General features: G+C 46.9%; 1 protein-coding gene across 3 annotated transcripts in view; it reads left to right on the top strand.

Annotated features, from left to right (window-relative positions):
• The first annotated feature begins 1,176 nt into the window (after positions 1-1,176).
• The window catches only part of mn1b (meningioma 1b), a 120,395-nt gene continuing 107,630 nt past the window's right edge, over positions 1,177-13,941 (top strand). For all 3 annotated transcript variants that reach the window (XM_052032277.1, XM_052032278.1, XM_052032279.1), the window contains exon 1: positions 1,177-5,769. In XM_052032277.1, the coding sequence (XP_051888237.1) occupies positions 2,160-5,769 (3,610 nt within the window). In that variant the 5' untranslated portion in view covers positions 1,177-2,159. The remainder of the gene's footprint in view (positions 5,770-13,941) is intronic.

Genomic DNA, 13,941 nt, shown 5'->3' with positions numbered 1-13,941 from the left:
AGCACAGATTCTTAAAAAAAATCTACTGCAATACATTAATCCCACTCCCCCCCCCCCCCCCCGCCTCACGCACTCGGACACAGCTCGGGTCATTATAACTTCACCATTTCTAAACTTTTTGAAAAATAAAATATCGGTCTGGTTTTGCAACCGAGGAGAAATTGACCTGAAATTAACATGTATCGTGGAGAATTAATTATGTTTACCTAAACATAAACGGAGCAGACCTGGGAGTATTTAAATCCATGGCCATTTAATTTTATTTTATTAATAGCTGGAATTATTGAATTGAAGCCGGTTCTTTTGGCGGTAATATCCTCGGTGCATGCGAGTCCCCATTCCCAGTGAAGCTGCTCGCTGGGTCCCTCTGAGGAGGATCGGGTTGCGGTGAGGAAGAGGAGCCCTTGCCTTGTGTCTAATCGCGGGATGAATTTCAAGCCTCCGCCACTCCGCGCTCAGATCACATAAAGGTTTAAACATTTTAACTAGAGGTTATTGGCATAAATATTTCATAAAGTGAGGAGGAGATATTAAATTGCACTATTGATTTTAGCATCACAACAGAATTGCATTCGTTAGCCCCCGAAGACTAATTGGGTTGTTTAAGGAGGCATAGCCGACGTTGGAATATATTTTTAATTATCGGGGGTTTTGGTTCGTGAACACCACGGTTCATCAAATGAGGAAAAAGTCGGGGGAAGCGTTGTAATAACTTGATTAAACTGAAATAGTAAGTACACTGAATGGATACTGGACACCTCTCTCTCTCTCTGGGGAACATCTTTATTAATTCCTCGGTAAGAGTTTCACAGCATTAACGCACAACGATTATTTAACTCCCTATTTTACATGGAGAACGCGACAGACACAACAAAATATAATTCCGGCTCTTGCGTTGCAAATCGGGGTGAAATCGTCCGTTAAACTCTCAGCCACAAGAAGCAACCTTTTCTTTTTTTTCGAAGTAATCTTTAACTTCCTTCGCCAACATATTTTTTAAATGCATAACTTCACGGGTAGTGCTATTTAAAACATTGTTCAGTCTCACTGCAGTTGCAAAATATTGTTCTAAATACAGTTGATTTATATAGGATAGGCATCGATAAGCCCTGGCTGATCAGTTTGACTCGAAGTCTAGATCCCATGTTACTTTGTAGTTATCCCCTCTCCGCCCCCCAGCCGAACTCCTCTTTCTCTCTCTCTCTCGCTTTATTTTTTTTGTCCATTTTTTTCTTTGTCTCTCCCTTTTTATTAAGGGAGGGACTATCCCGGTCCACCTTAACTCCAAGCCCCGCCTTCTGGCCAGGAGCATGCGTAGCAATGATTGGTGGAGGAATAATGGCTGAAATTGATTGCAGACACCAGTATGCAAACTTGTTGCTGGCTTTCCGGGGGATGAGATCAGGCTGTGTTCCTCTAGCCAGCAGTAGTGATCGAGACAGAGAGAGAGAGAGGCGCACAGACAGACAGAGAGAGAGAGAGAAAGAGAAAACAGACAGTACTCACTTACATGTGTTGGATCAACATTTTTACAAGGGGACGCGAATTGCAACTAGAATATTCCAGTCAGGATTTGTTTGCTCCGGGGATTTCAAGTCATTGGATGTCTGCAAGTTTGGAGCCAGTGTGAGCGGGCAGTGAGTGCACTGTCCTAGCGCGTTCTGCCCGATCTCATCCCACCGCCTTCTCTGGACTAATCGCTGGACAACAAAAAAAAACTCAAGCCCCCTTTTTTTCCCCGAGTAGAACAGCGCTGGGAGATTTCATCCCTCTTGCCAAAATCAAGGACAGAGAGAGGAAATTCAGAATAAATAATAAAATCCAAGAATTATTTTTTTAAAAAAGGAAAAAAAATGCTGATATGAAGGCTGAAGTGACATTACTGAGAGAGTGCAATCACAATGTGATCCCGGGCAGGGTGAGTTTCTCTGCAAACCTTTCTCATTGTGTTTGAGGCATTTTTAAAATAATCTTTTGGACATTGGATACTGAAGCGACCGGTATCTTTATTTCCCCCCAATTTACTTTTTATGGTTCTATCTTGATTTGGGCTATTTTTAAATCCATTAATTATTGTATTTTTGTTACTGTGTTTGAGACTGCGAAGATAGCTCCGGGGGCTCGGCTGTCATGCCGTATTGATCGGGGCTTTGGGAAGTATGTTCGGGCTGAATCAATTCAGCAGAAACGGTGGCCAAGGAGCGGAGAGAAACTTCGGCCAAGCTGCCTTGGGTATGTCGGGGCACTACAAGGGCCCGGGTTTCCCCGGCGGGGGTGGCAGTGCCATGGGGGAGCAAGGGATCAGTGCCCTGACCGAGCCCCCAATGTTGGGGATGGGCATGAACCCGGCTCTGGGCGGTGAGCAGTACGCCTTCCACACTCGGGGCCACTCGGAACTGCACGGGGCCGGGGCCATGCCCCAGCCGCCGCCTCCTCCCCAGCCGCAACCTCCTCCTCCTCCTCCCCCCCAGCCCCAAGCTCAACCCCAACCCTCGGCAGCGCACGGTTACTTCCCCAACGGGCACCACCACCACCACCAGCACGCCCACCATCACTTCAGCGGCAGCTTCTGCGGATCTGAACCCGGTCCTTCCTGCCTCCACGGGGGGCGTCTCCTGGGGGCCCCCGGCTACAACGGTAACCCCCTGAGTGGACAGCAGCCCGCTTTTGGAGAAACTTATGATCCCATGGCCGAGAATCAGGGTGGAGGAGGGGGCGAAGCCTTTGGACAACAGCAGCAACAGCAGCCCGCCCCCGGGAGATCAGCCAACCTGACGGACTACCATCAGCACCATACCCCGTCGTCTAACCACACGCCTTGTCTCCCTCTGGACCAGTCTCCCAACCGCGCTGCTTCCTTCCACGGGCTTCCATCCTCTTCCTCATCCGAGACACACGGACTGGAGCAGAGGCGCTTGCAGACCCAGCCGCCCGTGGACTCGATGGACTACAACTATCAGAGCGACCCTCCCTTCGACATGCCTGTCTTCTCCCCCTCGGAGTCCAACGCCCAGCTCCCTCACTACGGCGCCGGCAGGCAGGTGCCCAGCAGTAACTTTCCTGGCAGCCCCGCCATGCCCAGGACGCCGGGCATGGTAAACATGGGGAAAGTCCACCCTGCGCAGCAGCATGGTGTGTTTTACGAAAGGTTTGGGAGTGCTCGGAAGATGTCTGTGGGCATGGAGCCCGGGGTCGCTGCCAGGAATCCTCTGATGCAGCAACAGGCAGGTTTGCTTGCTCGACAGAACTCTTGCCCCCCAGCGATACCTAGGCAACAGCAAGCGGAGGCCGGCGCTCCTAACTCCAACGTGCAGGACAATGGGCCGATGATACAGAATCAGCATGCTCCGTTTGAATACCCAATTCAAAGACTAGAGAACAGAAATATGCACCCTTACAGCGAGCCAATGTTCAACATTCAGCATCAGGCTAATCAGAGGTTACAGCATTTTGACGCCCCTTATCTCAACGTAGCAAAGCGGCCCAGGTTTGACTTTGCAAATAACCACAGCGTGGACAATTGTGCTACTTGGAGTGGTAACAGTTTGCATAATGCGAGTTTGGAGAACCATTTGTCACCCTCTGCCTACCCCGGACTGCCCAGTGAGTTTTCGCCCCCCGGCCCAGAAGGTTTCCCCCACGGTCCTCCCCTTCAACACCCGGGGACCGACCAGCAGTCCCTGCAGCAGCGCCAGAACATGCTGATGATGTTTAAGCAAATGGTATCACGGAACCAGCGGCACCGAATGAGGCAATCCGATCTCCAACATCTGGGCCACCATGGGGATGTCAATCAAAGCAGCATGGCGCACGGCAACCAAGTGGGAACGATGTCCCAGCCAAACTTTGAGCGGGAAAGCAGCGGCAGGATGTCGAATTTTGATCCTCAGAACCCGCCGATGGCTCAGGAAAACTCGTGGTTTGCAGGCCCGCACCCCCCTGGGGATCTGTTGCAGAGAAGGATCGGTGGGTCCGCCGTGGCCACTGAGGGCAGCCCCCACGAATCTGTCCAGATGAACTTGCAGCAGAATGGGTCAAGTATGCTGTTCAGGACAGGTGGGAACGGACTGGGTATGCAGGAGCCAATGAGAATGCCAGGCGAGGGGCATGTACAGGCTTTGCACTCTCCTGGGATGCACTCTCAGTTCGGCAGCAATATGGGAAATGTCTCTCAAATGCAGTCTCCCAGTGCGAGCATCGGCCTGCCCAACCCCTCGAGTGACAGAAGAGCCGGCCCGGATTTCCCTGGGCCCCAAATTGGCGGACAACCGGGCTTTCCCTTTGGGGGACCCAGCCGGTCAGCCAACCCGCACAATAACCCGGCGGGAGTACCTCCATCACCCGGCAGTTACCCGCCCCAGAACGAATTTCAGCCCAATCAGCGCCCGTCCATGAGCAAGATCGGCTCCCTGTCCTTGGGCTCCTTCAGTAAGCCCGGCGCCAAGGACAACACCATTTATGGCCAGAGCTGCCTGGCCGCCCTCTCCACTGCCTGCCAGAACATGATCGCCAGTTTGGGAGCCCCAAACCTCAACGTCACTTTCAACAAGAAGAACCAGAATGAAGGGAAACGCAAACTGAGTCAAACCGAGCAGGACGGCGGCGCTGGGGGCCCGAGCAGCGGCGGTGGGGCTGGTGTTGGGAGCGTCGGTGGCGCCTCCACTGGGAGCACTGGGAACGGGCAGGAATATTTCCAGAGCAACACTCCTCAAAGCAACCAGATGGGGGGATCTGGCAACGGGAGCGGCAAGCTAGCCGCATCCGCCGCCCAAAACTGCACACAGGGTCAGAGCCAGCCCACACAACCCGAATGCAACCTCTCCCCAAACTATGGGCTGGAGGCCGTTCCATCCGACGGCAAAGGACAGACGGGGAGGGGGAGAGGGAGGAGGAAAAGAGACAGTGGCCACGTTAGCCCAGGGAACTTCTTTGACAAGTATTCAGCCGAGAATGTGAATCCGGTGGTCAGTCCCGGGCAACAGGGTCAGTCCACACACGCCGGAGATCGAGGTGGGACCCCGCAGGATAAGTCCCTCACCTCTCCATCCTGGGCGAAAGGGAATGACCTGCTACTCCCAGACCAACCCGACCTCATGTCCTCCCTGGACAGTGGGATTCAAAGCGTGACAAAGTCCGACGGCAGTTCACCGCAGGTCGACTTCTCCGACGATGTCAGCAACAATTATGCGAACGAGGACGAAGTATCATCGAGTTCGGACAACAACATATCCAAATCCACCCGGTTAATGACCAGTTCCCCAAAATTGCAGCGGGTTGACCACGGCCTGAAACAGATGGGTCACGCCATGCTCAACGCACACCCCAACAGCAACACTACCTCCAACGCAGGGGCTGTCACCGACAGTTTTGGGCTTAGCAGCAGCGGGAGTGGACACCCGGGCACTCCCGGAATCGAGCAGGTTCGAACTCCAACCAGCACGTCAACGCAGGACGAGATCCACCCGTTGGAGATCCTGCAAGCACAGATCCAGCTACAGCGGCAACAGTTCAGCATATCCGAAGATCAGCCTCTCGCCATGAAGAACAAAAAAGCTGAGTGTCCCGGTCAGAACGGGGACACAGAATTGGCCGCTTGTGGCACGGACAATAGCAAAGCTGCCATCAGCACGATAGACATTGAGTCACTAATGGCAGAGCATAACTCTACCTGGTACATGCCCAGCGACAAGGCCATGATGGATCCACAGGATGAAGACAAGCAAATGGCACCTTGGGAAAAGGCCAAACCTGCAAGCACCAACAAAGAAGGTAACTTATAAGTTTCTGTTTTACATAGATCGACAAACCACGCTATAACTCGCTAGGTGGTCAGTTTGATCAGAGCTTTTGAGGTCCTAATGCTCTCCAATTCCCAATGCAGATCAGGAAAGGGAAGCTTCCAGGGGGTCATTGAGGCTTGCACTCTCCTTGGCTAGGTGGTTACAGGACAGATTAGTTCTGCTGAGTAAACAGAATGAGGCGGTGGAAAGAGGAAGGAGAGTTTATGGTGTTAGGGATGTGCGGTCACACTTCCAAATTAAAGGACAACACTTGTTCTTGCAAGGAGCTAATGTTTTCTTTAATGCATTGACAACTGACTGAGGGCTAGCGGACCAGGTTCCGGGAAGGTTCTCCCATTTAGTGTACAACAGTGAAAACTCCATTACAAACAGAACCATCTCGATTCCTTTAGGAACAGAAGTGTACTTCACCCACGACTAATTGTTTTACAACTAAAGTGTGAATTTTGTGGTATGAAATGAAACTGGGGACTTTTAAGACAGGTTCTAAACACAGAGATTCCAGGAAGCTACCCGAGATTGTATATCGATGGGCCTCCCGGGCTTGTATTCTCCCAGCCGGTTGGTGAGCTTTCCGTCTTCAACATTGGTTAAATTAACCCTTTAAGGACCTCCCTAGGGGTTGTTGCTTCTGAACGCTGGGTTGCTTCAAGTTGGACTTAACAGTCGACTGATCGATACTCGTGTACAGACCACCAGCTTTACTGCAGTCAGATTCATTAGAAGTTTTTAAAGTGTTTTTTGTGCCACTGGTGTGAGAGGAGCGAGGGGTGCCCACAACTCGAAGTGTTTCTGCTGATCAGCTGAGTGCATCAGTCTAACCTGGGTTAACACTGTTATTATCCTCAGACAAAAAAAAACCTCACTGCTCATTTAGGTTCAAGAGACTCAGTGTAGAACAGTCTTTCCCAGGAGTTGTTCTATTTGGGACTAATGTCGTAAGACGTTCTATTCCGTTAATATCTGTTTTATAATTCAATACATTTTTGAAGGGATATATTGGAAATCAAAGCTGCATTGGTTTATTCCGTTTTAGCTTTTCTCAAAAATAATTCCCTTGCCTCAGTTTAAAGCTGACTACCTCCGGCTTGTTGGCGAAACTACACAACAGGTCCTTGCAGCTGTGTGCCGCTCTTGCCTTGTTTGCCAGCTCATATCTGTGGCTTGCCTGCCTGGCTCCTAACACATGCACATATCGGACTGACACGGCTTTACTCCTCTCTGGGAGTGGGTTGGGGGTGGGGGCGAAGGTGAGGATGGTGGGGGTGGAGGGGTGGGTAGGTAGGTAGGTAGGAGCTGGAGAAGTTTGCAGTAGAATAATGCCCACTGTCTCTTGTGTGCGAAAGTGTAGAAGTAGCCCTCCTGATAGTTTTCCTTTGTTCTATTTAATACTCAGCACAGGAGGGCTGTGATGTGAAGCGGGCGTGTTTAACATGCAGGGGCTGTGGAGGGGAGATGCGCATCAGCATTCCCCGAGCTTCGCGCCTGTAAGGACATAAATTGGCTTGTTGAGAATCTTCTTTCCGTTTTTAAATGTAGTTGCCCGCCGTCCTTCCTGGCCTTTCATGTTCACAACAGTTAAGGCCACACTGGATCAATAAGTAGTTAGCAGAATTCCTGTACAGTTGCATTCTTGGTTTGGCTGAGGAATGAGTTTGAAGTAAACTTTCATCATGTGGACTTATTGACCTGTAACATTCACTATTGCCGACCTGCTTTGTTTCCGTGTTTCCTCCGGGTTCTCCAACAAGCGCACGCTCAGAAACACCTACACAAATTCACACTTATACCCACATCTAGAGCCGGTCACAAACTTACAGGCGCACGTTCAGTTACTTACCTTTGGCGCATGAGGTCACAAGAGTTGTTCCTGTTGAGATTAATAATATCTATTCCAACTTCATCATTCAGATCTTCCTGTTAATGCACATACACCCTTGGACACCCGGGTACACATAATTATAGATATCCATACACAGTCAATTAGAAATATTTACCTCAGCACGCTCTTCTCCTCCATGATCAAACACCCACAATTCCAATGCATAAAACCAGACGATTACAGCCACACCAATTTACAACCAGGCTCACTCACACACAGATATTTACATGAAGCACTGTCTCCCCCACCCTCACCTCGCATCCACCGCTCCCTGCCCTCGTGTTCCGTACTGCGAGAGTGCTCTTGTGTCCTCCGCGATGTTTCCTACCGCCCCAGCACGGATACATAGCATTTTAAATGTTTTGGTAACTAACTGAACATATTTTAAATAATAAACAACGCCCCAGTGGTTTATCAGACTCACCATGAAGATGTTATGATGTTGTGAGGGCGCGCTCGTGCTTGGGGAAGTTTTGTTTATTTTTCTGAATTGAGTATTTGGAGATTTGGACGTTGCTGGAAAAGTTGACAGTTCAGCTATGTAACCCAAAAGTTGTTTTCCGTGCAATCAAGGAATGGCGGTGGGATCCCAGGACTGCCCTAAGCTCAGTCCCACTTGCTCGCACCTGGTGTTTGAGGATGGGTACATTCGTGCTTCTAAATGGAGCTGCAAAGGATATTTTCGCCAAGTTTGACATTGCCAGAAAGCAGGAAAGAGTCAATGCAAGCAATAGATGCGGCGTGAGGTTGCAAACAAATCTAAGCTCACACTACATGTAAAAATTTGCCCCCACTGTGCAACGACGAAACAAAATGATCTCTTCGAGAGAAGTCACAATCTATTCTTACAAAACAGAACGTTCTCCATCAGAATTCACACGAAAACAACCAAGGGCATTCCCTGGTAATTTAGAAGCAGCTATTAGTCAGGCTGACTTTACTAACAGGGCGCCTTCTCACAGCCGCACCTGTTTGCCATATAATCGTCCATCTCACACGTTAGCGCTCTCCCTTTTCCAACTTCTTGCAACTATTAAAATGCTTTCGAGGTGAAAGTGTCGAGACCGTTCACTATTTACTAATTAGAGGCCAGAGTTATTGTTTGGGTGGGAGATTGTCGGTTTGGTCGGACGGAGAGCATTCCGCATACTCGGAAATAGAATTTGGAATAATTGGGGAATGCTTCTGTCTGGATTCTTGCTTTGTGCTGCTTAGGAGTTGTGTTGTGTCTGGATTCTGTACTCGGTACAATGGGGATGAATGGAAAGGCAGCCTACCCCGCTGTGACCCTGTGCTGAGATAGGCTCCCTGTTTATCTGCAGTAACTGTATAATTTCGGGCACTGTCACTTTTCGTACAGTCTATTGAAACTGGAAATGCACCAAGCCGCTGCCTGATGTGATGGCTAAGCTGGTCAGGTGGTGGAAAATTGATAGATGACATTTAACTTGAATTCACATAGCGCCTTTAACGCGGCCCAGCACAGTCATGGGTTGTCAGAACGGTTTACCCAGTGTTAGCCGCAGTAACTGATTCAACTTATTCAAAAATTCAGAGCACATTGTAACGTGCTATGGTTTACCAGTAGCTAATATTAGGAATGCTGTGTGATTTAATTCTCAATGTGTGACATTCCTGGTTAGAGATTCGGAGTGCGTTGCAATAGTAAGGATACTTGTACTGACGTGTGAATCATTTTTAGTGTGATTCAGTGTGATGTTGCAGGTGTGAGAAGATGCTCTTAATGTGTTATAGGTTAGTGAAACTAAGGTATCGCACACCCAGGGATGGCTGTGTAACATTCCGCACGGGTTGATTTTGTTTCGGGCTATGGAGTGATGGGAAACACATCTGCTTCTCTGGAACCGAAACATTCCTGGGGTCCTCGGAGGGGTAACCCTTTCAATACCACCAGACTTTAACTTTAAAAGCTGCTTCAGTGCTAGACAGTGTCTGGGGAATGGGCTGCTGGCTAAGCCGTGGTAAGAGAAGCAACTGGGAAAATGAGAGGAGCGAGGAAGAGATACACCGAGAAAGGAATTTTGTTAGTGCAAAGCATTTAATTATTAAATTAGACTGTGGGTGTTTTAGCCTTCCTAACCATCCTTTGTTGGATTGGCAGATTCCAATAGTGAATGTGCTTTAAATATTTCACGGGGGTGGGTGATAGGTGTGGGGGTGGGAGAACGGGGAAGGCGTTTTAAATTGAACAGGGATCTCTCTCAGCAACGCTGACACGCGAACCGGGGCCCAAATCAACTTGTTAACCAAGCTGAGATTTTTTTAAAAACTTGAACATTCTCAACAGAGGCTGCAGAAATCGCCAAGAATGTCTCGTTTAAACTTTTTTTTCTCTTTGACTAATGGCACGGATCAGCTATCAGATATCACGATTACTGATTAAAACATGACTAATGTCTTGGTTATTCTGATACTTGTGGATTTACTCAGGTATTTTGAGGTGATAATGTCCACCGTTCTGTGGATGTAAATATTATAACCTTTTTTTCCCTGTAATTAAATTAAATGTTTGTGTTCTCCGCCGTATTTTTCTTGGGAATCTTGTGCTGCGGTGAGCTTTTAAGTCAACTTTACCCATAGTTTATAAATCCGAAGAGACGTCACAATACCTGCGATGATTTTCTTCCGTTTCTCGAGTTACTGAAGGGAAGATTTGATGTGGAAAAACGACAGCAGTAATTCGCGAGTACGAGAACTGCACTTTAGTTGGTGTGGGCGCTGGGTTCCCGCTGGGGGTAATTATGGAACTGGAGTGGATTGTTTGTCCCAGACCGCTGTTCGCAGTAGCCGAGATAGAAGCCGCCTTCTCCGAGACGCGCTGTGGATTTTGCCCGTGTAGGGGAGCCCAGGATTCGGGCTTCTTCTTGTCAGAATCCTCCCCCTCCCCCTCCTACCTACTCATTTAGCCGAACCACGAGCGGTAATCGCTCTTTCTGAATCAAGTGCAATATTTTTGGATGTATTTCGATCGTAAGCTAACTCAACTCCCTCTGTCTCAATGTATAATCTATACATCTGATTGACTTGAAAGTCACTGGTATATTTCTCACTGTGTGTGCTAATATATGGGTATGTGTATGAGTCTCTGTGTATGGGAGTGACAGACGATACGTGTCCTCTGCACTCTCTCTCTCGCGCACACACACACACACACACACACACACACACACACACACACACACACACACACTTATCCCATTCTTAAACTCAAGCAAATTCATTATCCCACATGGTACTCTCCCTTTTTCTCTCATACTTCTGCACTTCACCCACACACAGAGCTTTCATGCATTTCACGGTAAGATTTTGAACACTGCAGGCGGGAATTATGTCAGGCAAGCGAAGTTTCCGCGTGGGAGCTGAAAGTGAACAGAAATTGAGAGTATTAATCCCCTTCATTCTCTTAGCTGGATAACCTCGTCTTTGCATCCAATCTCCTGCGAAGATATATCCATTTGCACCATCAGTTGTGTATCATAAATTGCTCCGATTTCTAAATAAATGCGATTACAGTCAGCTCAAACTCCAAGGCGATTAAACAATTCGCACCTCCAACAGCTGAGAATACTGGACCCAGCAAAATAACGATAGTGTTTGAGGGGAGACTTTACATTCGTGACACAAACAGGTTGTTTCTGAGCGACACAGGAATGAAATCTGTAAAGCTCACTCCGCACAATAGTGATCATTAAATAGAGAAGGGAATAAGCGTCTGTTCAGCTTTATATTAACTACCTATTCATCTATTGAACGGCTGCTGTAAAAGAGATCCCAAGAAACGGTCTGTGGGGATATTTGATTTTCTGTACAATAAGGGACTATTCATCTGCCGAAATTGTTTCCAGCTACCTTGGGCTTGATACAGGTTTTGCTGATCATTTGTGTCAGTGTGTCTGACTTTCTGTTAGGTTTTCTAATTAATTTGGTTTACACCGACAGTCATTTTTTAAAACAAAAATGCAGAGCTCATGTAATTAAACTCCGTCAATTTTGATCTATTGACGCTGAAAATGGCTCTTAAAGGCTTTGCTATTTACATCATTTGTTTACTCCTAGCAGAATGGGATCATGAATGTCATTTATTGAAATAAACAAATATATAGTGGGATCTGTCTGGTGTAAAACTTATGAGGTGCTGTGTTGGTGAATTGATTCTTTCAGCCCTTGGTTGAGCTCCTTTATTTAGTTGCTCCCTGCTTTGTAATCTGGATATTAAATTAGAAAGCTCGTACCTACCTGCAGATTGAAAAGTTGCCTTAACAATTTGCACTTTGTTTGAATTTCTAAGCAGTTAAAGCTCGATGCTACATCAGAAAATACACCAATTGATTCAAAGCATTATAAATCTGTTCACTTCGGCATTTAAACTGTGCAAAGATCAGCATCCAATATACCTTTATTCCTTTCCAATATACCCGAAATTCCTTTCACCAACTGATTAATTCTTTAAAGTAAAAAGAAATAGTAATGTTGTTCACAAAATGCTGTAACCATGCTGTGACCATATAGCTGCATTCATACACTGAAATGATCATTCAGTATTCGCCGTGTTGTTAATAGAAATGCTTTTTGCATTCTAACTATTTTGTCTTTAATCTAAATTCAGTCAGAACTCCAGCTCAAGGTGATTTCTGTTCTTGCCAGTCAAATGCACATCCTATTGAGACGTGGGAATGGAATGGCCGAGAAAGAAGGGAAGAATTATTAGGAAGAAGGAAACAGGCCCTATCCTTTTTACATCAACACACGCCCATGCTGCTTAACACATTCCTTGATTGTTTTTTGGAACTGCATCCAATTGTTTATCTGATTGACTTTAGTGCATTTTGTATGATAATTAGTTCTCCATCTCCACTGACTTAGGTATGAAAAAGTTGGTTGGAATTTTTCTTGTAATTGCCTCCCTTTTCACTTCTGTGAGCACACACTCAGTTGCCCTACTAACCATCGGCCTTGGAATAAAAAAACCTGAAGGCACTAAATGGTCAATTTTTGAAAGAGTTATTTAATAAATCCCTGTCACTCTGTTTTATCTCCATAGCCCTGCAACTGTACCTTTTCCAAGTATTTATCCAATTCCCCTTTGAAAGTGAATATCGGATCTGCTTCCACTGACCCTGGGTCATTACATCTTATTGCATAAATAAATTCTGCTCCCCTCCTTTGTTTTTTTTTGCTGGAACTCTGATTCTGTCACTTCATTTTTTTTAACAGGAAGCTGATCCACAATTGTTTTTTTATTTTAGTTTGATTTCCTTCCTTTTATGACATCAGTCCTCAGTGCTTGGTCTAAGTAAGAGTGAGAGCAGTCAGTGAGAGAAATGGCTTGGGATTAAAGGGCTGCTGGCTGGCAGCATAATATCTTTGTGCACTGATGTCTGTGACATTAGACCACATGATCCACACACTTCTGATCCCAACTGCACACTGCCAGGAAAATGGGGATCAAATTGCTTTTTGGAGAGTGGATAGTGGGAGATTGATGGTCACAAGCCTTTGCTGCAACTAAAGGAAAACTAGAAAGCGTTGGGAGACAGAGGGTGGCTTTTTAATTTTTTTATATATCTATTGATCCTTCTAAAACTTAAAATAGGAGTGGTAAGTTAAATGTCATTCTCAACAACGCTGCCACGCTGGTGACTTGGAACTGCTAATGACACCTCTGTGAGGAAGTATTTCTGTGCTGGGTATTTAGTTTCAGTCTTAGCTAAGGAAAGCTGCAGTGAAGGTGTTAATTACTCTTGCTGTAAATAGCTCACTTATTACAGATCAATTAAATCAGTACTTTATTTGGAATTATTTTGGAACCAATGCATACTTTTTTAAAAAAAAACAAACCCCCCCCCCCCCCCCCCCCCCCCGTTCAAAGTGTAATGGTTGAGAATTTCCACCTGTTGCTTTACGTGGGCTGGGAACCAAGCAATGTTCAAGAGATATTGATGGTAGAGGGGGTTGTCGATAATTAAAAAGTTTAGTGTGTGTGAGGTTAAACTGGGCTTTATAAGGCTTACTGACGTGTTGATGACTTCATTCTGGGAATGCTTAACTGCACAGAATAAGAGGTTCAGTCCCTTGATGCTTAGAAGCTGTAGCTAGCTGGGTTGCTGAGGTCTACAGTTTGCCTCAGTACCACTGGGGCTGGAGACTTGCTCCCAATTGCAGCCTAGCAAGCCCTGCTGCAAAATTAAGAGGTCAACTGTGACACCTTTGCCTTCTTCCACTGCAGTCAAATAGCCT

The sequence above is a fragment of the Pristis pectinata genome, chromosome 17, assembly GCF_009764475.1.
Source record: "Pristis pectinata isolate sPriPec2 chromosome 17, sPriPec2.1.pri, whole genome shotgun sequence".
NCBI classification, from domain to species: Eukaryota; Metazoa; Chordata; class Chondrichthyes; order Rhinopristiformes; family Pristidae; genus Pristis; species Pristis pectinata.
This window is presented reverse-complemented; position numbering and strand designations above follow the sequence as displayed.